Here is a 23509-nt window from a genome sequence, read left to right as displayed (position 1 = left end):
AAAAAAATGCAGTTGAAAGAGAATGGCTGTGGGGTCAAATGCAGAAAACAGATCCTCGCTTCTTAGACTGCCTCTCACCTGGGACCTCACATAGTGCCTGATGCACAAGAGCACATTTAAAAAAAAAAAATGAGTGAATGAAGAGAGATTGAGATGCTGATTTAAGAACACAAACTTGTTCAGCCTAAGTGTTTCTTCAGATTTCAGTTCTCAGTGCTAAGCTCTGCAGATAACACAGCTTCTGCAAGGACAGACTATGCTGGCAAGTTGTTCGCTTACACCTGGTCCATGTTTTTCTTCAGGAAGATTAAATACTGTTGCCTTTGTTTTCACTGAGTCAACTTTGCCTGGGGTGCTTCCCAAGTTATTCAGAGCTTAGCACAGTGCCTGGCGTGACAGGTACTCAGCTCTTAGTTTGGTTGAAGGGAATAATTAGATGAATAAGAGCATGGCATGCCCTCAGTTGGACCCGTGTAATGCATTGCAGCAAAATTGGCTCCACCAGCCAAAAAACGAGAACTTCTCCATCCTATTCCATCCAGTGGCGTCACCGGCATTGTTACCTTAACTGCCATGTCTTCATGTGAATGTGAATAAATCAGCACGTTGTGTTAAAATTTCCTGACCTTTGCTGTCCTTGGATTTACTGTGTTCTTTTAGAGCCATTCAGTTTTATTAATAAAACATGTCTTTTTTGGGTTTTGTTTTGTTTTCAAAAGCTAAAGATTTTTCCGTTTGGTTTAACAGTGCGATGTTTTTAAAGTGGTTGTTTAAAATGTGTTGGATGTTTCCTAAAGTCTTGTTTTTGTTTAATGGTTTCCTAGCAATTGATTATAAAGAAACCTGAGAGATGTAAAAGTGTTTTCGGGTGCTCTGAGTGTTCCCACCCCAGTGTGTAGAGGGAGGAAGTAGGGGGTGCATGTGAGCATGCTGGGGATGGGATGGGAACCCAGCCTTTTCTAATGCTCGTGGCTGATCTTTTTAACGTGATCTGAGTGTGAAGTGTTGTGAAGAATGTGTAGTGTGATGAATTAATTCTCAAAAGTGGAATTGTTTTGAGTTACCATGTTATTATTTGTCAGAATGTAAACAGAAATAGAATTCTTTCCTTGTAGGTGATATATTTCTCCTTAATCGCTCATCTTTCAACACGTTTGTTTGTTCTCTGTGCGCCGCGGAGGGCTGGGCGCCGCAGTCTGAGTCACTGTGCTGGAGGGGGCGAGGCGCCATCTCCATGCCCGCGTCGGTGCCACCTTAGGTTTTTATCCACATGTACGTGGCTGTTGCATCTGAAGCCTGGCAGTTGCTTTTTCACTCTTCAGGAGCTGTCATTCTGGTTCATGACTCTTTAAATGGTTCATCATCCCACACTTTCTTCTCTGTTCCAAGTTACCAGTGACATTCTTCCTCTGTCTCGTCTGTCTCTCTGCTGATCTGAGCATCATCTGGGAGAGAGTATCCAACCGTTACCCTTAGCAGCTATTACTCCTCCTCACAGATCGATGGAGCATGGTAGGGGGACACAAAGAGGCCCATTGCTCTCCCTGGGCTCACTCATCCTTAAGGCCTCAGCTCAGTGTCCCGCGCCCAGGGAAGCCTGACTCCCAGGGCTGGGTCAGGTCTGCCCGCTTTCGTATTCCCACTGCAACTGGAAACTCTGATGTTGCCAGTGGAGACAGGTAGCTGACAATGAACAGGCAAGTTCTTGACCGCAGGTTTGAACACAGTTGAAGGTCAACGCTTTCATATTCAGGCGTCCGTCTTCCGACGTCCTTATCCTGCTTCTCTCCCGGGTAGCTGGCGTCTCTCATTTGGATACTGACTCCTTTCCATGCTCTGTACAGTTAAATTTAATTGATTGTAACTTGTTTCTGTTCTGTTTTCACCGCTGGACAATAGATGTGCTTGTGGACTGTACACCCAACCCAGTGCCTAGCACATGACGTGGTGTTCTGTAGATAACTGCTGACCCTCTGGGCACGGTCTGAAGCCTAGTAGACACTTGCCATCGTTTGCTGAACCCCTCGTTTGTAAATCCCATGTTAATCTCTCCGTGACAGAAGTTGCCGTTTTTGGCCGTGGGGCCTGTTTCAACGTTCCTGGACTAGAAAAGCAGTCAGCCTTCTAGCTGTCGCATCTTATTTTGTATCTTTTACCTTTGTTCACTTAATTACATAGTCGATAATTCAATAAATACAGCTTTTATCTTGTTTTGATCGAACAAGTAATATGTCTCTTAAACATAAATATAATCATATTCTAGAGGTTTTTTTCTTCTTTATGAGAATGGAGCATTCTGGCAGACCTGAGATTGTTTTATTACTTCACTGATTAAGAAAAAAACATGCACGCTAAATAGTTTTCTCACATTGTAGTCCCCCATCCGGTGCCAGTGTGCCTCCACGTGGGGGGTCTTTAAACAGCTTGGTTGTCTCAATTCTTGCTCCAGAAGGGGCTGGGTGTAGAGCTAGGGAATGCAGAGCCTGTGTCCTCTCCCCTGTTGCTGAGGGACAGGACAGCCTGGGTTCTGTACTGTGGGGATGTGTAGGAGCCATTTTGCTGCTCTGGAGTGGGGTGTGGGAATTAATGGTGAGTTCTCCACAGATTTTATAGTGTGGAGAAAATGGGGCAGATGACAGTCTAGCAAATGCAGCTGTTGGGTTTTGTAGTGAAGTTTCAGCAAATAACTTCTGTGCTTCATAACCATCATATGGGGACAGAGCTTAGCACCTGTGGGGCCTTGGGAGCTCTGCTTATTCATGTTTGCTTGGAATACTTAATACTTCGCAGTGCATTAGATTGTAGTGATTATTGAATTACAGTTGATTCTTACAGCTTGCTTTAGTTGAAAAAGATTAGTTGTTAGAAATGAGAAGTGGTAACTTGAGAAAAGTATATTCAATATCAAATGGGAATTAATACTTTCAATTTCAGCATCTGCTTTCACTTCCAGCTTTCTCTTTCAGTGTGTTTTCCCTTTTAATTCCTTGCCAGAAAAGCATACTTCTAATACCTTTGATCAAATACATACAAATTGTTTCCTTCGAGAAACCATCAGTAGCTGGTTAACTGGGATGATTTCTACCTAGTATTCCTTCTCAGAAATTTCTGGCTGAATTGCAAATGTTGGAATAAACCGAACTGGGAATGCTGACAGTTGGCCCTGCGGGTCAGCACAGGGTCCTAAGAGCAAAGGCAGGAAACACACTAAGTGGGTGATAGGGCTGTTGTCTTGGAAGTGGCATTGGGTGGGGTGAAAAGTAACTCTGTGGTTTACTCTGTCCATGCCTGAGTGAGATAAGCATGTATTTCATTTAGAAATAAAAATGCAGTCATCACTACCATCTCACACACCTCATTTGAGAGAGAGAGGGAGGAAGAAAAGATGCATTGATGAGGGTGTGAGGAATGAGAGCCCTGAGGACCGCTGTGAGAATGCATCGCAGAGCAGCTGCTGTGCAATCAGTATGGCCTTTGCACAAAAACTAAAAATAGAGTTACCATCTGACCCAGCGTGAGGAAAAAGCCTGTTCCTCCCACTTCTCTTCTCCCACTGTCTGTGTTCTTCCAAGCCAAGCCGTTCTCCAGCCCTCTGGGAGCCCAACTGCACGTCCTGTAACTTGACTCAGTTCTGACATTATGTAGAGTTAGTGCAGACGCCAGGGACCGAGGGCTGTTGGCGGGGATAGGGTTGAAAGTTCCTTTCCTTCTTCATTTTTTTATTTAAATTTTTTTAAAAATTGAGGTAATGTTGGTTTACAACACGTTTATATGATTTAGGGGGACAGGTTCTCACTTCTTCAGAGGCGTGTGACCACACAACACCCACCACCCAAGCGCCCATAAGCCTTTGCGGTAGTCTTACTAGACCCCTCTCCCCTTTTTATTCCCAACCCCCAAGTCTCCATTCTGCGGTTAGATTTCTAGGCTATGTTTTAGTTAGTTGAGTCTGTCCCTTTCTTTTGTTTCTCTGTATTCCACATTGAGTGAAATCTGGTATTTATCTCTTTCTCACTTACTGTGCTTAGCATAATCCTCTCCAGTTCCATCCATGTTGCCCATAGCAGGATTTCGTCTTTTTTAAATAGCTGAGTAGTATCCCAGTGTGTGTGTGTGTGTGTGTGTGTGTGTGTGTGTGTGTGTGTGTGTGTGTGTATACACATACATATATATATACACATACATATATATATGTATGTATATATATGTGTGTATATATGTATATATGTGTATATATATATGTGTATATATATGTGTGTATATATATGTATATCACATCTTCCTCATCCACTCCTCTGTCCCTGGGCATAGCTTGACTATTAGGTTCTTTCCATAACTGACTATTGTAAACAGTGCTGCAGTGAACATAGCAGTGCAAATGTGAGCTTGCATTAGTGTCTTTGCATTCTTTGGGTAGATACCTCGGCGTGGGATTGCTGGATCATATGGTAGATCTATTTTTAATATTTTGAGAACCTCCTCACTTGTTTTTGATAGAGGCTGGACCGGTCTCCATTCCCATCGTGTACGGAGGAGGTTCCTTTTTCTTCACATCTCACCAAGACTTGTGTCTGGGTTTTTTAAAATTTTTTTTCTATATGGACCATTCTTAGGGGTGTGAAGTGATATCTTATTTTGGTTTTAATTTGCATTTCCCTGATGATAAATGAAGATGAGCATTTTTCATGTGTCTGTCGACCGTCTGTATGTCTTTCTTTGGAGAAATGGAATTCTTCCTTAAGAAAGGAAATTCTGGTCCATGATACAACACGGAAAATGAGGATATTATACTGTGTGAAAAAAGTCTGTCCCCTAAAGACAAATACAGTATGCTTCAACTTAAGCATTACAGAGAGCGGTCAGACTCACAGAGCCTGGTAGAGGGTGGTTGACAGACTGAGGAGGACAGGACAAGGGGAATGTGGGAGTCGTTTAGCTGGTAAAAAGTTTTAGTTTTATAAGATGACATATTCTGGAGATGGGTTGATCAGTAATAGGAATGTACTCAATGCTGCTGAGTTATACAATTAAAAATGGTTAAGATGGAAAATATTTTATAAATATTTCATCACAATAAAAAAAACCCCACAACTTAATATTCAAACACACAAAAACCCTGATAAGTAGAGAATGGGTTTTCCTTTTAGTGGCCAAGGCTAACCTGCTGTGTTGTGTTGTCTTTTAGGCCTGGAGTTTCCTTGACCTTGCAGGCGTTTTCCGAAGAGGAAAGGAAGCAATGGTTGGAAGCTCTGGGTGGAAAGGAAGCGGTAAGGATAATCAGTGGTTGGGTTTTATTTCAAACCCATTAGAACTGACTTGTATTTATTTTTATGTTATTTTCGTTTTACAGTATTTGAAAAGTCATTCCCTGCCGAAATGGGTATTTGAATTCATCTTGGAAACATTGAGTATTGTAGTAATTTGCTTGAGGTAGCAGCACACAGCTAGGTATAGCATTCATTCTTTTGATTTTTTCTGGACGTTGCTTTTGCTTGAGGAAGTCATCTGAACTCTCAAGTTTCTTCTTTCCTACTTGATAGTATTTTGAATGATGAACATAATAAATGCTCGCAATTCATTTTGATCTCAGTGGAGATGGAACTGTAAATATGAAGCAGTATAGGCACTCTCATAAAGAACTGCTGTAATTATTTTCCTTGATTTGAAAGTTTATGGTTCAACCTAATGGTTTACACTGTGCAGTATCCAGTAGTCTTCACAACTGGGCCTCTGTCTCCAGGTAGTTGGAAGAATAAATGAAAGGCAGTTGATGCAGATCCGGAGCACCGGTTTCAGTCTGTTTGCCACTTGATTCCAGCCGAACTTTCACTCCTGGGCCTCTGGAATCTGGGAGTTGAGAATCTTACAGCTCATGTAGTGAAGTAGGAACTTAGGATAATTATAGAAAACACCGTAGAACCTATTTAAATAAACTCTGTGTCAGTATTACGACTCCAGTAACTGCCTTTGCAGATACCAGGCAGGCTTGTCTAGAAAGTGTTGGCCTTTTCAGTAGGGTTTATTATTTTTAATTTTTAAAATATATTTTTAAAAATATACAACATGGTATGGTATATGATTCAGAGGTGCAGGCTCTTTCCTCTTCATCTATGTTACCACACCACACCCACCACCAAAACACCCATAGTCCTTCACCAGCATCTGGCAGGGTTTAAAAGAAGGAAAAGAATGTGATTTTAAAAGTAGAAGAGATGTCAGAATAGAGCTCATGAAGCATTGTAGGTCTGGGAGAGCACACTGATGAGAATTTAACTGGCAAAGACTGGGCTGAAGTGTTTGTGGCAATTGAAAAACAAAAACCCAAATTATGTATTTTAAAAGTAGACGCTGTATAGGGAAATGTGCATCACTCTTGGGAGAAAAAAGTAGCAGTCAGATCTGTGTATCATTTTATTATATTTGATCTGCATTTAAACTGTTCAACCTGTTGTTTGTATCTACCTGTTCTTGTTCTTGGAATTTTTAGCTCTGAGTCAAGAGTACTTAGAGCATTAATAGTTCCTTAGATCCAAGAAAGATTATACTAATTCTTTCTAGTAAAGACAAGGCACTGACTTGAACTTAAATCCCCAGTGATTCAAGAAGTTCTTTGGAAAGAGAGTTTACATAGCAAAATCACATGACTAAATTGTTGAGAAATACTTCTGTTGCTGAAGTACAAGAGGCTGGGCAATACCTTTTTTTTTTTTTAAATTGGGGTCAGAATGTGTTATGAAATTGTCTCAGGTGGTCATCCTTGAGAATCAATGTTGTCTATGCTACATTCAGTTCACCACAGAACATCAACATCTGTCCCTCAGTATCAGTGTCCCTGTCCCCCCAGTTTTGAAGACATATATCACCTCTCTTTTCCTATAAAGAGCCAAAGTAATTAAAGTGTACAGACTAAGGCAAATCTTCAGGAAGAAAGTACTTAGATATATATTTAAGTGAGCATATTTCAGACATTGTGTATTTTTTTCCAGGTGCTATATATATACCTGCAAATAATGGATCAGCACTAGAATTCTTAGAGACAGCCTGAATTGTCACTTAACTGTTTCAGATGTCGTTATTTAAATTATGGGTAGGAATCATTTCTTTCTTATGTAAATAACAGATTTTAGAAATGGTGGTGAAAAAAGGAACTTCATTTTATTGGTGAGAATGCAGCATTTTACTTTGTCATTCTCTATGCAGAAGGCCCAGCACTTTGAATTTTCAGAAACTCTCAGAACTTCCTAAAGAATCATGTTCCCTTGACCCTGTCTTGACGACTTAAGCATACCTCAGTCAGAGGCAAAGGGAATACACGATGCCTCTTTTTGTTATTTATCTTTGTATTTGAGCACATGATAGTGTAGGATTAATACCAATTTATTTATTTATTTTTTGCATGGTCACAGGTATGCCTACTTGAATCATTTATATTGATTTGTTAAAAATGCTTTTTTTCTCTTTTTCTCTTTCACTAGCTGTACCATAGTTTTAATAGAGCCATCACCCCAAGGCCAGAAGGAAGTAAGTGCTAATTTATAAAAATGGCTGTTCTCATGAGTGACTTCATTTTCCTGTGGCTGTGCAACTTTAGCTGGGTGCTCACTCCCTGCAGCTTCTCTGAGCTAGTCCCCCCAGGAGTGTGTGTGTGTTTTCTTTTCATCTGCTGAGACACCTCACATTTTCTGGACTTTGTAACCTCATGGGTCCTTCCCATCTCTGAACCTTTATTTAAATCCTTTTCTACAATTCACTTTGATGTGTGTGTGTGTGTGTGTGTATGTGTGTGGGAGAGAGATATGTATATGTGTGTATTTATAAGAATATATAAGAATGTGTATATATAAATTGTGCTTGGTGGTATAAGCGCCACTTTGATTTTTAGTCCTGTAAATAAACACATCACAGTTTCAGGTATGCAATTTTCAACTCCCTAAGTTGTAGGGGAGGAAGCTATAGGGTCCCCTATTCACCCTGGTCCTTGATATCTTTTATCCTTGTAGTCTTTCATATGGACTGTGCATATGGTTTATCATTGCATCTTGAAAATTGCAACACTTAACAACCAGGCTTATCTAGATATTCTGAGACAATAATCTTCACGTGTATTGTTTGTGCCACTTCTTGATTTTCAGTGAGATGAAACAAAAATTAGATTTGCTGGATTCTTTATGAATCTTTTTGTAATTTTTGCAAAAATTGAGGTTTCATTTATCAAATGTCCACAGTTTGGAAACATTGTCATGTAGCACTTGATTCCAAAATTACTCTGATATGTCTACCTTTCAAGCAGCCAAGGCTGACCTGAAAGACATCTCCAGCCTTGGGCAGGAAATTGACAGGGTGCTGTGGGGGCTTGTAAGTCTCCTGACGTCTTCCTTTCTGATTTTCCTCCTCCTTTCCTTTCGTTTACTTTCTTTTCTCTCTCTTCCTCTTCCTTTTTCTCCTTTTTGTCTTTCCCTTCTTATTTTTTTAATAGAGAAATAAAAATAGGCCTTTTTTGGGGAAAAATATTTTTGCTAAGCAGAAAGAAACACTTGTATTTTATAAAATGTTGGCACAGTGGATCCTTTAACAGTAAACCACTGCCCAATTTTCTTCATTAAAATTCTCCTCCAGTTTAGCATTAAGCCTGCAAAGTTTATATTCATGGATTGTTCACGTTATCCTCTCTGAGAGCCAGGAGTTAATATTACTGTTCCCTACTTCTAAACACAGACTCAAGTATTCATTTTCCCTGATTTCATTTTTTGAAACAAGAACTGTCTTTTATTAGGGCGTTCAAATATACCGGCCTAATCATAGGCAGGTGTCTATATGAGGAATAAAAGGAAATGTTTTCAAAATAATCTTTTTATATGAATCATCTGTTTTAAATTCATTATGAATATAATAAAATAAGAAACTTAGAGCATGGTATAAATTACGGAATTCTTTTTGAAGTTCCTAGCTTAAATAATACTTGTTTATAATTATTATTATTTCCTTTATTGAGGTAGCATTGGTTTATAATAGTGTACATGATTTACCAAATAATTCTTTACATAGTTTCTTCTATTTCCCCCCCAGATTACAAAAAGTAGTCATGATAGTAATTTAAGAACTTTTACTTTATCATTAAATAAATTTTTTTGGTGAACTGTGTCTTAACTATCTCTAGATCTAGATGGATGCTGAGCTTTGTCAGATGTTTTTGTCAGATATTTTTTGTATCTGTTGAAATGATCATGATTTTTATCTTTATTTTGTTAATGGTGGTGCATATATTGATTTTGTGGTTGTGAATCACTCTTGCCTCCCTGGAATAAATACCATTTGGTCATGGCGTAAGGTCCTTTTAATATTCTGTTGAATCCACTTAGCTAAAATTTTGTTGAGAATGTTTACATCTAGGTTCACCAGAGCTATGGGCCCATAATTTTTTTTTTTTATGTCTTTGGTATCAGAGTGATGCTAGTCTTGTAAAATGAGTTTGGAGTTATTGCCTCTGTTTCCTGGAAGAGTTTAAGGAAGATTGGTATTCATTCCTCTCTAAAATGTTTTATGGAATTCACGAGTGATAACTTTCTTTTTTTTTAATTGTAAAATAAAAACCAGATTGGAATAATTTTTTTCTACTTTTGTAAGGAAGAGAAACATAAGTACACACCTAATATTTCATAACTGTATTTCTTTTAGGTGCACAGTTGGATAAGATGGGATTCACAATTCTCAGAAAATGCATCAGTGCGGTTGAAACACGAGGTAACATGTTTATCTGAATCATGGTATTCATGAAAGGCTCTAGGTATGTAAAATCTAAGAGTCATTTAAAAGGCTTATTGCAACATTACATGTTGGAGAATGAAAAAAGGAAATGCAAAGTGCACATCCATGGTGTCAGACATTCAGTAGTTTGTTTACAATGACAAGGGGCGAGTTTCCTTTTTATTTACATATTTCTGCCCAGCAGTGAAACACTGAAACAAATTACTGCTTAAATGCCAGTCATTAGGAGAATCAACAGTGTTGATCACCCAGTCCTAACCACTTTGTGCTCATGTGCTGTGAATACACTCCCATGGTCAGCTATCTCATTGGCCTCTTAAAAAAAATCAGTTTTGTCAGTGTAATTTGCATACAGAAAAACACACTGATTTAATTGCCTAAATTGATGAGTTTTGACAAGTGTGTGTAGTTGTGTATTGACCATCCCAGTCACAGATTTCTGTCTCCCTCCAAAGTCCTGTTGTTCCCCTGTGCAAGTAAGCCCTATTCTCCCCTTGCGCTTTCGCACAATGAACTGCCTTTTTTTGTTTGTTTAAAGCATTTCTGCTCATAGACTCATGGACTATAGAGTCTTTCATGTCATGCTTCTTTATTTAGCTGATACTGAGATTCTTCTTGGTGGGTATATCCTCAGCTCATTTCTCTTTATTGTTAGGTAGTATCCATTATGTGGGGAATACTGCACTTTGCTCATTGATTCACCTGTTGATAAATATTTGGGTTGTTTCCATTTTAAATGTAAAGAAAATGAATCCTTTCCTCATCCAGAAGCTCAGAGCCTTTTTATTTTAGTCCCTGTAGCCATTCAGGAGACTTACAAACCCATCCCTTTATGGAAGTTGACTTTCTTTTTTGTTCAGAGACTTAGGAAAGTATGGATAAATTGAACATTTAATTCCCTTTTCTAGAATGTATGTCCCAGTCTTACTTGGGTGACTTAGTGGGATGAAGCAGTGCATTCACGTTTTCTGTCAAAACAAGGTCTTTGTTATAAAGCCAGGATGCCACCTGTGAAATAAGAGTCCTGGATAACAGATGAATACGAGCTGTTTTATGATTTGGGGATTTGCCCATCTATAATAAAAACCCAAACTCTGGAAAGCCTTTTCTCCCTGACACTCTCACAATGACAATTCAGGCTGTGACAGATTTTCATTCAAATGTCTTCACTTTCCTAGTGCTTTAAAAATTTCCAAAATTTTGAAAAATACTGTGATTTTTAAGTCTCTCTTCATCATTTATACTTTTGTGGCTCTTGAACTGCTTAAAAACCTTGACTATATCACTTGCATTCTTAGTATTGTGAGAAATTATTTCCCAAAAGCGATGTTTTGCATGACTTGATTCTGCCTGAACTGATAAAAATCTATCTAGACTATTTTCTTATAGATATGTGTGGCGTATGGATTGTTAAGTACATTGAATGGAATATGTAGACTAGACTCTGCATGATTGAATGTATTTTTATTATAAGTAGTAAATCATTGCCTCCTTTTAACAGAAGAATGAGTCTGCACATTTTAAGCAAGATTTTCTCATTTAACAGTGAAAAGCAAAAAATGTTTTTCTTTTTAAATCATTTGTTCCTAAAGGTCATTCATTACTCTAGTCTTTTCGGTTTTAATGGAGTAGCAGATGAAAACTATAGTTAAAGGAGTCAAGGGCTGGGTCATATTATTTGAAATGATGAGGAACCTTGTAGAAGTTCTAAGGCTTTTGTCCTAAATTTGGAAGTTCCTTCCATTAAGAATAATGCTCTTAACTGATTTTCCCCCAATCTGCTATGATGGCTGTTGATATTTTTTTATGCTACAGTTGTAGCACTATTTTTCATTAGTTAGGATAAAGCTACTTTATGTTCCTATTATAAGAAACCTGCATGTGTCTTGGCCTGAAACAGCAAAGAGGTATTTCACGCCAGGCATTGAATGGGAGGATTTGTTCATCCCTAAGACCTGGGCTTGCTGGCTCCTGGTTGCCTTGTCCAAGGAAAATGGCTCTGAAGGGCTTTGTACCAGCAAGCGAACACACAGGCCTTGAAGTGAGTCACATTTGCTCACAACTAATGGGTCAGCTGTGAGCTGGGCCTGGGAAAGGCTCATGGGGGATTTTAATGCTTCGGTACCTCAGCCCTGGGAGAAGAGGGAAGAGAGCCTTGTGTTTGACAGCTATGGGCACACGCTCGTTCCCTTCATGTTAATAATACCCTGCTACGCAAGGATCTTTTCTTTTTTAAAATAACAGAAAAGTTCTGAGGAAAATACCACAGTGTTCTTTTCCCTCAATAACAGGTTAAACTCAGATCCCGTTAAACCCAGTTCTGATCTGAAGCCACTCAGCTGACCGGTGTTTGTTGTGCAACCACAGGTGTAGCCGCCTGGCGATACAAACGGAGGTCGCTTCCATCTAATCCTTGATCCATTAGAGGTAGAGAGAATAGAAAGATTTGTAAGCAATTGAAGTATGCCAGGTGATAAAAGTGTTACAAGTTTGCAGGGATTAAGAGAATTTGAATGCATGCGGATGGATTGCAGAATATTTGCTGTTAATTGAGGACTGAGTTCGGTAATAGGCTTCCTGGATTTAGAGGCTAGGAAAGTCTATTTTGGCATTTTGAGAAACCTCAGCAAAGATGTGGAGACAGAGTGTGACAGCAGTAAGCCAAACTGGATTGGAAAGGAAGCATGAAGAAACAGTAAGAGCTGGCATTCAGGCATCTGGATTTAGTTGTGAAGGAACTGGGCACGTACCGGAGGGTGGGGGAGAGCAGAGTAGCCGCAGACTTGGAAAGGTAGGCCTAAAACTGAGTGTTGGTAGCCCTGTGTGGGATGGCTCAGTGAGAGGGAGCCCTCGAATTCAGCCTAGGTTGGAATATTCCATGACTGATTCAGAATAGACTTGTCTGTGGTGTCAGATAGCCTGGAAACACCCCAGGGATTTAGCAGCTGAAGTTACATTTAGCAGTTGGGTGGACATAGAAGATCAGAGTTCTGTGAGGAATTACACTTTCAAAGATTTACTTTGCAGGTGCAGGAGATCATGGAAACTGGAGTCCACGGCAGACCTGATGATATAAATTGGGACCACCAGGGGTGCTTCTTGAAAACACAGATTCTGGGACACAGTTGGTTCTGTTGAGTCAGAACCTTGGGTAGCTGGGCTTCTGCTTAGACAGTGAGCGGTCCACCAAGAAGAGTCAAGTGGAGAGGGGAAATGTGTCTCCTTTTACTTTTAGAGGAACGAAGAAGCCTTGAGGGCTTTCTCAAGAGAGTACCCTAGGTCATAGATCCACGTAGCTTTTGGGATGATGGCACTGAGAGCGAGCATTGGGGTGTAGCATAGACCCTCCTAAAATGTGAGGCAGGGAGAAGAAATAACAAAGTGGCCCAAGGTGGCCAGTGTCAGTGCATTGGCAGCTCAGGGCTTTCATATTTCAAGTGCTTTGTGGGTGAACTCAGAGCACATTCAGAAGTGTTCATGGTGTCCCCCTGTTCACTTGTGCCTTGTGGTAGTTTGTCCCTTTGTGGAAAAGCACCCCGTTATTTTTAAGCCATTTACATGGCCTTTCTCCCATTGTCTTGACCTTATTGGAAATAAGAACTTCAACGTCCCTGAGGACCCAGTGCTTGGGCTGAGATCCAAAGGGTGATGAGGAAGTGTCCAGGTACATGAGTTTGGGGTGTCTGAAAGGACTTTGGCAGGGGAAGAGAGGGGGTCCATGAGAGGACATTTGAAGGAATGTGCTGCCTCTGACCCGAGAGTCACCGCGCTGCCGAGGAGTCCTTGTTACTCCAAGAAGGTTCATTCTCCCTCGGTGGCTTGGGCGCTGCAGGGTTTGAAGTGCCAAAGGCAGTGCAGTCAGTAGGCATTGGGGGAAGAATCTTCACTTCTTGGACCCCATGTTTCTAAAAGAATGTGACTAGGATTTGTATTCATCCTGTCTCCCCACACTCATGTGTGTAAGGCTAAGGAAGCTCACTTACATCGTGGAGAGTAGGCTTTAAATGAATTTATTTCCCCGTCCCACCCTTTCCCTGAATTGTTTTAACCATGCTGTTTCCTCTGCACCCCCCACCCAACCCTGTGGCAGTTGCCTTGCCTAGTGGTGGTCTCTATACTTCACATATTTATTTCTGGGACTTTCCCGTTTCCTTGGAGTGGAGCAAATGTCTTATTTATTCTTTACTTGACTCTTGTTTCCAAGCACAGTCAGCACCGTAAACAGTAGTCAGCGCCCCGTAAGCAATTGCTTTTTGCTTGAGGTGAGAGATTGGAGTAAGACGCCACGTTGGTGACAGGATGCTGGGTTCCGGTGGTTGGTAAAAGTATCAGAAGAATTTATTCTTATATGTGACTGGAATCAGTGCTTTTTTTTTTTTTTTTAATAGATTTATTTATTTATTTATACAAGCACTGGGTACAGTCAGAAGCGCGGGAGGGTGAGAGAATTCACCAGAGCCAGAGCGGGGAGCAGAGCAGGCAGAAGGACCGAAGCACACTGCTGAGGGGAGCAGCGGGCGGCAGGAGAGGTCTGCGCGCCATGCGGGACCCTCTCCCGGTGGCCGGGAGCAGCCCGGGATCGAACCATTGCAGCAGAGGCTGCAGGCAGCTTCGCAACCCAGCGCTCAACCTCTGCGCCACCAGGGAGGCCCATGGAATCAGTGCTTTTAAATAACACACATAGGATTGCTTTTCCCTGCATTAGGTATTGGCAGTATCTTTCCGAATTATGGGGAGGATCTTAGCTATAGATAGAAATCTCCATCATATTACATGTGAAGATTCTTGAGGTTTCAGAGCTTAGAGAGTAATTACATAATCTCTTCAAGTAAATAACTCCTCTTCCTAAAAAGGAGCTACCTCCCATACCCAGTATATTGTTCTTTTTTGGAATTGCATGACACCCATTTTTTCAGGTGCATGCATTTATAAAACATGCAAAAGCAAAGTAAGACTTTGGCTTATGTAAACTCCTTTTAGTTGCTATTTTTTTAAATAGTCATCATGATTTAAAAGTGAATTTGTATGCCACTTTTGTTTATGAAATTGCTCTTACAAAATCTTCCATATGTGAATAATTTGAATATTCACTTTAACTTCTAGAGTATGGCATTAAAATGTCGGTCTAAGCAAGCTGTCAGTTATCAAATTCAGCATTGTAACAAGCTGTGAATTCATGGGATAGAAGTCGGAAGCCACTTCTAACATTTGACAGTCTTTGATTTGTTGCACGTAAAAGTGAATTTCTCTTTCTTTGGAAAGCAGAGTGTTAGGTGTTTGGAAAAAAATCTCACGTTGACTTGAGGATTTTTTGCTTCAAGAGCACTTCTGGAATTGTGTGAGGGTCTCAAGATGTATCTTACAGAAGATGATGTATGTAGTTTCAGTATTAATCTTTGCATGAGGGAAGCCGCCCAAAGTGAACTTGCATCATATTTTATGATGATTGCACATTAATCTTAAATTGCCAAGGGCAAATTACGTGCAAAATGAAGAAAATAAGAACAGCTGTCCCCAGAAAATTTACAGCAAGTAAACTAGAGTTTCTTTCTTTTTTAATCATAATGGGTGTGAGATGAGTGTGGGTGGATCCAGAGGACAGTCTTATGTGGGAAGAAGCTTGAAGAGTCTTGTGCTTCTGCAGAAATGCAAATGCAAAACTGAAATACTCAACTCAGGCGAGACAGGATTGATTATTTTCTCAATTAGTGATTTTACTTGTTTTAAGAACAAATAAGCTTCCAGATGAGTGGTTGAGTGAAATTCAAAGGGGCAAATGGTAGCACTAGCTTGCTGCAGAGCAGACATGCCAGGTTTCATGTCTGTGGGTCAAATTCTGCTGAGGTCTGTGGCATTTTATTGCAAGGCCCTTTGCACACTCTCAGCTTTGTGGTGGGAGCATGAGCTCAAAAGTGATTCAAATCTCAGTGTCACAGTTACTCCACAGCATGGCACTTAGTTCTTGAAGCTCTGTCTTGATGTCACCGTGTGTAATGCGGGATAATGGTAATGTCTGTTTTGTAGTGTTGTGGGAATGAGAATGAATGCCTGAGATGTTGGCTCACATTGAGTGCGCAGTAAATTTGAGTTGTTTATTTAGAGATAAATCTGTTAATTGTGGCCAGATAATGCAGCAGTGCCATTAATTGATCAGGGCTTTGGGAGCATTGAGCAGCTTGGTTTAGCTTTTTCTTAAATTTTACATAGGGAAATAAATCACCTGAATTTACTTTAGTCATTTTTACGTGACTTTTATAACAAGCAGTACAGTAAATGGGTTTGGCTTTCAACCTTGTGTCCTTAGCGTCCTGTGGACACTTGAGTATCCGGAGAAATAGAACATCCACAGGACGGTGAAGGACAGGGGGGTCATCCCTCCTGGACAGCCAACTTTTGTCTTGAGTGTGTGAGTCTTTTCTACTTTATATAAGTAATATTGTGCTTCTACTTGAACTTGAGCTCCATGAGTGACGAGTTTAGGAAAACTGCTTTTATTTAACTGCCTCATCCATTCCAACATACATGACCACTTCCTGGTGGCTGAGAAGGCACATGTTAGCTGGACTTCAAGCATCACTTTTTTGGTTGCTTCCTGTAAGATGAATTTTGGTAGAAAAAATGGAGATACAGTTTCTGTTCTTCAAGATTACCTTTGCTCTACTTTCAAGACTGGAGTCACTGGGGTTTTATGCTACTTTCACATGAATAAGTTATCCTGCATAGTTTCATGGTAGACGATGTGAGACTCTTAAAATAGAGACAGGACGGTTAGTTACTCTCAGTAGCCAAAGTATTGCGTTTTGTGGTGGTTCCTGGATCCCCAATTGATTCCCAGGGGCACTGCAAAGAGGTTCAGATGCTATCTGCACTTTACGTCTTTGCAGGACCACAGACAAATCCGTTCTTTGCCACAGAGGGGGAGATACTGGAACAGATGGTGTTCAGCTACATGACAGTGTTGCTGCCATCTATGAGTGGGAGGCTGTGGTGTGCGATGTTGCTCTGTGGCCTCAAGGCCAGTGAGGCAGATCCCAGGTGCTGTGTTGCATAGTTTGTCTCAGTTCTGCAGGTAGTGGTGACAGATCTGAACAGGGGTGTGTTCAGATCTTCAACAGGCAATAGAATTGTTGGGAGACAGGATGACTGGCTGGATTTTAGAATAAATGCTGGGAGAAAATGATGGAAGGTTGGCAATGTAAAGAAGACATTGGTAGGAAGGCAGACTTAGCAGAAAAACAGAATCTGATGACCTGTTGGATGTAGGAGGCAAGGAAAAGGGAAAAGCAAGACTAACTTTCCAGCCAAGATAGAAGGAAACATCTTCAGCCAAGACACAATGCGGGAGGAGCAGCAGGTTTGGGAGAAATATAGGTTGGTTTTGGATAGTCTGAATTTAAGATCCCTGTGACATTTCTGTCAGAAACAAAGTAACAGGAGTCATGGAAGGAATTTTTTTCGTAGAGGTGAAGTTTTGAGTGTCAAAGTCATATTTAGTGGGTGATGAGACAAGAACATAATGGGGCGAAGGGCATAAATTTGGGGGGATTGAATGTAGGGCATTATTTTCCAATTGCATGTAGGGCATTATTTTCCAATAATGAAGACATAGCACAAAGGGGTAGGAGAACCACCAGAAGGAATCCAGAAAATGGGGGATTCCAAGGAGCAAGTGAACTGTCAAATATTCAGAAAATTCAGGAGGACCAGAAACTTGCTTTTGATTTAGTGATCAGAAGGCAAGAATCGAGAATAGTCTGGGTTGAGGTTCTGCTTCTCTATGATACTCTCCTAAAAATGCTGTGACGCAGTGGTATTTTTCCATTTCACATAAGCAACTGAAGTGAAGAAACATGATTTGACTTGTATAAGTCTCAGAGCTAGAACGTAGCAGACAGCAGCTCAAATCCAGTACTGAGAATTTTAGTGCTGGTCTCTTAACCACAATGAATGTAACGAGATGGGGTCTCTGTAGGCTCATCTGAAAATTTTGGAGATGATGAAAGAACAGGAAGTTTGAAATTGTAGACTGGAGACAAGGGAAGCAGGGATGGAAGAATCAAGCATTACTCTCTGAAATGCTCACCTGGATTTGAGATGAAGTCATTTGCAAGTTATGCCTGTCTTCTTTCTATATCAGTGCCATCATGGACCTCTCGGGGTCCAAGAAAGTTTTGACTTCACAGAGAATCTCAGCAACACCTTGGGAAGTCTCTCAGTGGCAAGATATCATGTCAGTTTGGAACCCGAACCTGGCAATACCTAAAATCCTTATATATTTTATGTTTTCCAGTTATTTTACAGACTGGTTCACCCCATTCCCACGAAAGTCAGTAGTTACTTGAGCAAAATTGTCTTTCTTATTAGACTCAGGTGTATATGAGGAGCCTAGGACTTGGCCCAAATTCAGAGTAAACCTGCCAGAGATCACACAACTGGAGAGTGGCAGAGCTGGAGCTTAGATGCTGGTTTCCTGACTCTACAGAATTACCCTAAGGCATTAGGCAGAGGGCGAGAGGAAGAGTTGGTTGACAACACAACGTAGTCGTGACCAGGTTGCTGCATGCTACTGGAAACATAGAGCCCATGAAATCCCCCTTCCCCCAGGTTTATACTGTAAGACTTACACTTTGCACCGTGAGCAAGCACACTGGATGAGCTGAGCTGGTGCCTCCGTTAGATCCTGGGACCGCTTGTCTTCAGACCTTTGAGGGGCGTTTGGAACTCCAGGTGATAATAATGAAAGAGGTGACTCTGAGTTGTTTTGTAGCTTTGAGCTTCTGTCCAGACACCACTGGCTTGGGCGATGGGCCAGGAGTAACCATATGACTAGGGGCTGTCTGGTCTGAAGCCAACGTGCTTCCTCTGGTGTTGGCTGGAAACTGGAAAAGAGGCCAGCCGCTCTGAGTACTGGGGCTATACATACAGTGCTGGTTATTCTGGCCCTAGCACAAAGGTAGCAGCTAATCACGCAGATGGCCTTGGTATTTGAGACTTGGGTTTGAAAGGATGAGGTTTAGAGTTAAACGTGTATGTGCTTAGAGAACCCAGAATATATCAGTACTTCCGAGATAATTGTCTTAGGCCCGGAGTAGGATGTTTGCCCTGTACTTTCCCCATATTTCTCATTGAAGCTGGAGTGGGAAGCACTGACAGAAGTAGAGGTGATGGCCAGCGGCAGTAGGTATAGATGAACTCTTTTGCCAGACTCTCTGATGTCTGAGCTCAGTCTCTGGTTGGTCCGAGTGCCGGAAGTTCATGTGAATGAAATCATGAGGCCCGTCCTCAAAGTGCCTGCGGGTGAGGAGGCTATTCATCGTGCGACACAAATGGGTTTATCTGGAAAGAGTTTGGCTAACCTGGAAAGAGTGAGGGCTAACCTGAAAGTGAAAGCAACTTTGTAGGAAGAGAAAATGAAGATGCGTTCCTGGCAGATAGCTGTCTGTAATGTTTTTCTATCTGCCGCCCAAATAATTTCCACCCAGGGCTGATACTCCAAATGTTATTGGTGAACAGGAATTTTATATTTTCCGTGAGTCATCCATATTAAGTAAACTTTGACTGTCTTCCCAGCATGTGTTATATTTTAGGAAAATGCGGTGTGGACTGCATGCCTGGATTAGGGTGACTTTTATATGGACAGGACTGTGCTGAGCTCTTTGGATATTGATTTTGAATTTTATGCTGCAACAGCAGATTTTAATGAGTGCTTGGTATGTGAGGCCCGTGCTGCTGCTTTACGAATGTTAACTTTTAATTTTCCCAACAACTCTATTCCATCATCACATTTTTCAGATAAGGAAGCTGAGATCCACATTAATTTGTCAGGCCAGGCAGCTGGGTGGTAGTAGAGTGTTAAGCTTTCAGAATATCATGACCTTGACTTGTAATAATTTATGGCTTGCAGCCTCAACAAATTTGTGTTCCCAGGCTATGCCTTTTGTTTTTTTTTGACTAGAATCAACTCTCTAAAGGTTAAAGTTTAGTATTATGTAGAGCTGCTCATCTTGCCTCAGCAGTGAACAAGATATCCCAGTGCTAGAACTCCTCGCTTACCCTACTTTTTGTAGTATTTAACACATTGTAAGTGTTACAAATAATGCGTATGTGTACTTCTTCCAAAGTTCTAGAATTCTGTAACTTAAAAAATTACAGTGTCTTAAATTTAGGATGTTGAATCTTGGGCGCCTTTGGTTGGAAAGGCCTGAATCATTCTTGGTTCTGTGTGCTTACCTATAAGACTAATTTAATATGAACATGTATTTCTGACCTCACCGTAGCATGTTAGGAGATGCCCAGTATCTAGGGAGAATCTCTCTGTGTAGGAACCTGGTTATTTTCACATAACTGAGCTCTGTGGGTAGCCTGGGAAGTATTTAGTATAGTTAGACCTGTGCACATGGTGTTTATTGAGGGTTAGTTATGAATATATGTAAGGGACACCTAATCAGGTCTTTATAATTCCCTTGTGACCTGACACATTATCCATGAGCCTCTCACTGCTCTTGTGAGTCGCCTATTTCTAGTGTCTCATTTTGTGGCCTTATTGCTGGATGCGTCCTCACATCTTTCCTAATCGCTTTCTCTCTAGTGCATTTTCCCTTTTCTTGCAAGATTAACTATTGTTGTAATTGTGTATGAAAATAGAATTTTAAAGCATTTAGAATTTTGATTCATATTTATATGCATGTGAAATCATCTGTGTGTGTCCACAGGCATGTGTGCATGTTACACAGCCAGTAGGAGAATTTGCCTTTGCAGTGCTGGTGGGATATAAAACTAGGTTTGCACTCATGTCGCTGTGTATCTGCGCACACGTGCTGCATTTATAATGCCGATGCAGACTTTGGATGTAAGGCCTTTGAAGGCGAACATGAACGTGAATATTAATGACCTTTTACCTGTGCTGTCAACATGCTCAAGTGCAAATAGAGACTCAGACTTTCTGCAAATATTGATCAACTACCATGTTCCACGCCAAGTACTCTGCTGGTTACTAGATGAGAGCTGAGTGAATTTTAGTTTATGGACCATGGAATTCCATCATTTATTTTGGTAGAATCATACACCTGCAAAATGCTTTTTAATAATTTTGTGCTGTTACCCTCCATCATACTCTTTTCCCTTTGAGTCCTTCTCCTTTGGTTATGTCTTTTTTCTAGTTGTCCGTCATCGTGTTGTCTTGTATTACTTTCTGCATCCCTTTACTAGTCAGCCTTCACATCATTAGTCATTTATTCAGTTTATTAATTTACTCGGTTCATTTGTTAGGGCTAGCCTAAGTGTTGAGAACCACGCAGAGTATTAAGGCCACTGAGCTGCCAGGTTTAAAATCTGAATCCAAAAAGGGAAAGAGAGGAAAGAAAAGACTTGATGTTGCTCTTTTTGAATTCTCTTAAAAATTTTCCTCTCTGTCTTTACTAAATTCTGCCTCGGTGCTTACAAGATAGTAAGTACATGATCATTTTTATAACGTTAACTGGAAAATGTCATAGAATTTCTAGCCTTTTCTTTCTCCTTTATTTCCTGTTTTTTTGTCCCTCTGTCCTCTCCCTGTGTACCTTGCTGTGTGCACACGTGATGTAAACGGCCTGTCTTCTCGCCTCGGCTTCCTTAACTCTCGATGCCACTTTCTCTTTTCTTCTTACTGCATTGACTTGCCAGTTGGGGCCACTCCAGCTTTGTTTCCGTCTCTTGGGAAATGAATTTACCCAACACCTTAGGTTCTCATTTCCTTTTTATGTCGTTTTTTTATTGTCCCAGGCGTCTTCTCCTCCCTCTGCTTCTCCAGCTCACCCACGAGGCTCTCGGAGGTGCCCGCTGACCTTCGCTAGTTCTCTGCGGCTGCTTCCTGCAGCTGAATGGACTCGGCTCCGGGAGCCTCATTCGGGCTGCCAAGGGGGAGAGGTGGGCAGAGATGCTGGAGAAACTTCACTCCTTCCCCTTCTCGACCCTGTCCTCCAGGGAGGTGCAGGCAGTGCTGGAGGAGACAGGCGCCCCGGGGAGGCATGTCTGGCCTCACCTGCTGCACGAACCCTGGTCAACCTCAGCAGCTGCTCATTCCCAAGCATTTCCTGCTTCTCCCTGCCGAGCAGAACCAATGTCATTTATTGAAAGAAAAAAAAAAAAATAGGTCTTTGGGCCTAACACTTTGACCAGATAACATGTTTTTGTTTTAACGTTAGAAAATCCGATATCTGTCAATGGATCTTCATATCTGAAAAAATTTTGATAATGATTGTGCGCGTGCGTGTGTGATGCTAAAGCTCAGGATTCGTTTATTTCTAAAGAGGCTGATTAAATAACTATTAAAAATTGTGTATTTTAACTTTTCAGCTCCTCGTATGTCTTATGTTGGCCCAAGTCCAACCTGTTTATGGTTCTAAATTTCAAGCCAGGTCAAACTAACCATACCTGTTCTGCACCCGAGTTTTCTAGGCAAGGCACAGTGAAAGCCGTGAAAACAGTGAACAAAAGGCAAGGTTGACCTTGTGTATTTCCCAGAATTCCTCTTTGTATTTGGGGAGAAAAGATCGAACACAGGTCTGCAACCCTGGTTGGAAAATTTGGAGGTTGGCTGCGTTTTGGGATGAAGTGTTTTTTTTTTTAAATGGTATATGAGACATACTCCGGATAGGTTTGGGGAAATTATTTTTAGTACGTTAAAATATGCATATTCATACTGAATGGGGAAAAATAAAGCCTTAAAATAACCTGATGTCCGGTCAGGCATCCCAATTCATACAATTGATTATGGTAAAAGATAGTTTTTGTTGAAACTTTCTTATAGTTTTCAATTATTTAAAGATTCCTGCTATGAGTGAGACCATGGTAATCAAATGCATGTGTTTATCTTTTTGAATGCTGAGTAATATTCATGGTATATATGTAACATTAAGGGCATAATTTTGAATTTGAGAATTGTAAATAAGGGATGTGGGCTTTGAAAATGTAATCAAGTGTTAAATTAAAAGGAATTAATTATGAGTCATTTTCAGAAACAATGGAATATTAATGTGGGCTGGTGTCAGAAAAGGTGGGATTTGACTGGTTTTCAAGGTCTGGAAGGGGCTTCATTTTGCTCATTGATGAATCTAGGGCAGCTTGAATAGCAACTGGCACATATTTGATGAATAAATATTTGTCAGAAGAGTGATTTGTGAAGAGAAGGGCACGAACATTCCCGTCAGCGCAGACTTCGCTTGAAGGCAGTTGTAGAGCATGGAGTGAGTCTGGTTATTTGTGGGCAGTGGTCAAGGGTCTGCTCTGCTGAGGCTGGACAGGGGTGTGAGAGGGGGCATGTGTGGTGGGGTCTGGTGGATGTTAGTATTTATGCCTAAATGCTTGCTCAACTTTGGCGTGTGTGCTTGGGGAGAACTTAGAAAATCAAAATGGTTTGAAAAGTAAGAAAAGAAAATGTGATGTTCAGAATGGATTGTGGTTGTTTCCTGCAGGGACGCCTTGATTAAGGTATGTAGGCAAAATTCAAGAGTGTTGATGAGGTAGTAGAGATCATTGGAAGTTTGAATAAAATGTAGACATTGGTCCTGTTGAGTTAGAAAAGGGATAGGAAGGAAGTCAAAGAAAAGGTCATATTTCTCATGCATGGGGGTTAGAAGCAGTGATCCCTTTGGCTGAAAGAGGGACATTGTAGAAGAAAAACTGGAGAGAATATGGTAAACCCACTGATTGGATTTGGCATTCGATCCATTGATTGACTGATTGATTGATTGCTATTCTGGAAACA

At 40.9% G+C, this 23509-nt stretch overlaps 1 protein-coding gene across 7 annotated transcripts in view; it reads left to right on the top strand.

The window, feature by feature from the left end:
• ARHGAP10 (Rho GTPase activating protein 10) overlaps positions 1-23509 on the top strand; it is a 253278-nt gene that overhangs the window by 137976 nt on the left and 91793 nt on the right. For all 7 annotated transcript variants that reach the window (XM_054690276.1, XM_054690272.1, XM_054690274.1 and 4 more), the window contains 3 exons: positions 5186-5267; positions 7476-7521; positions 9676-9741. In XM_054690276.1, the coding sequence (XP_054546251.1) occupies positions 5186-5267; positions 7476-7521; positions 9676-9741 (194 nt within the window). The remainder of the gene's footprint in view (positions 1-5185; positions 5268-7475; positions 7522-9675; positions 9742-23509) is intronic.

The sequence above is a fragment of the Talpa occidentalis genome, unplaced genomic scaffold (assembly GCF_014898055.3).
Source record: "Talpa occidentalis isolate TD23 unplaced genomic scaffold, MPIMG_talOcc4v2.1 talOcc4.8, whole genome shotgun sequence".
Lineage (NCBI taxonomy): Eukaryota > Metazoa > Chordata > Mammalia > Eulipotyphla > Talpidae > Talpa > Talpa occidentalis.
Note: the sequence above shows the minus strand (reverse complement) of the source record. Positions and strands in the feature narration are given on the sequence as shown.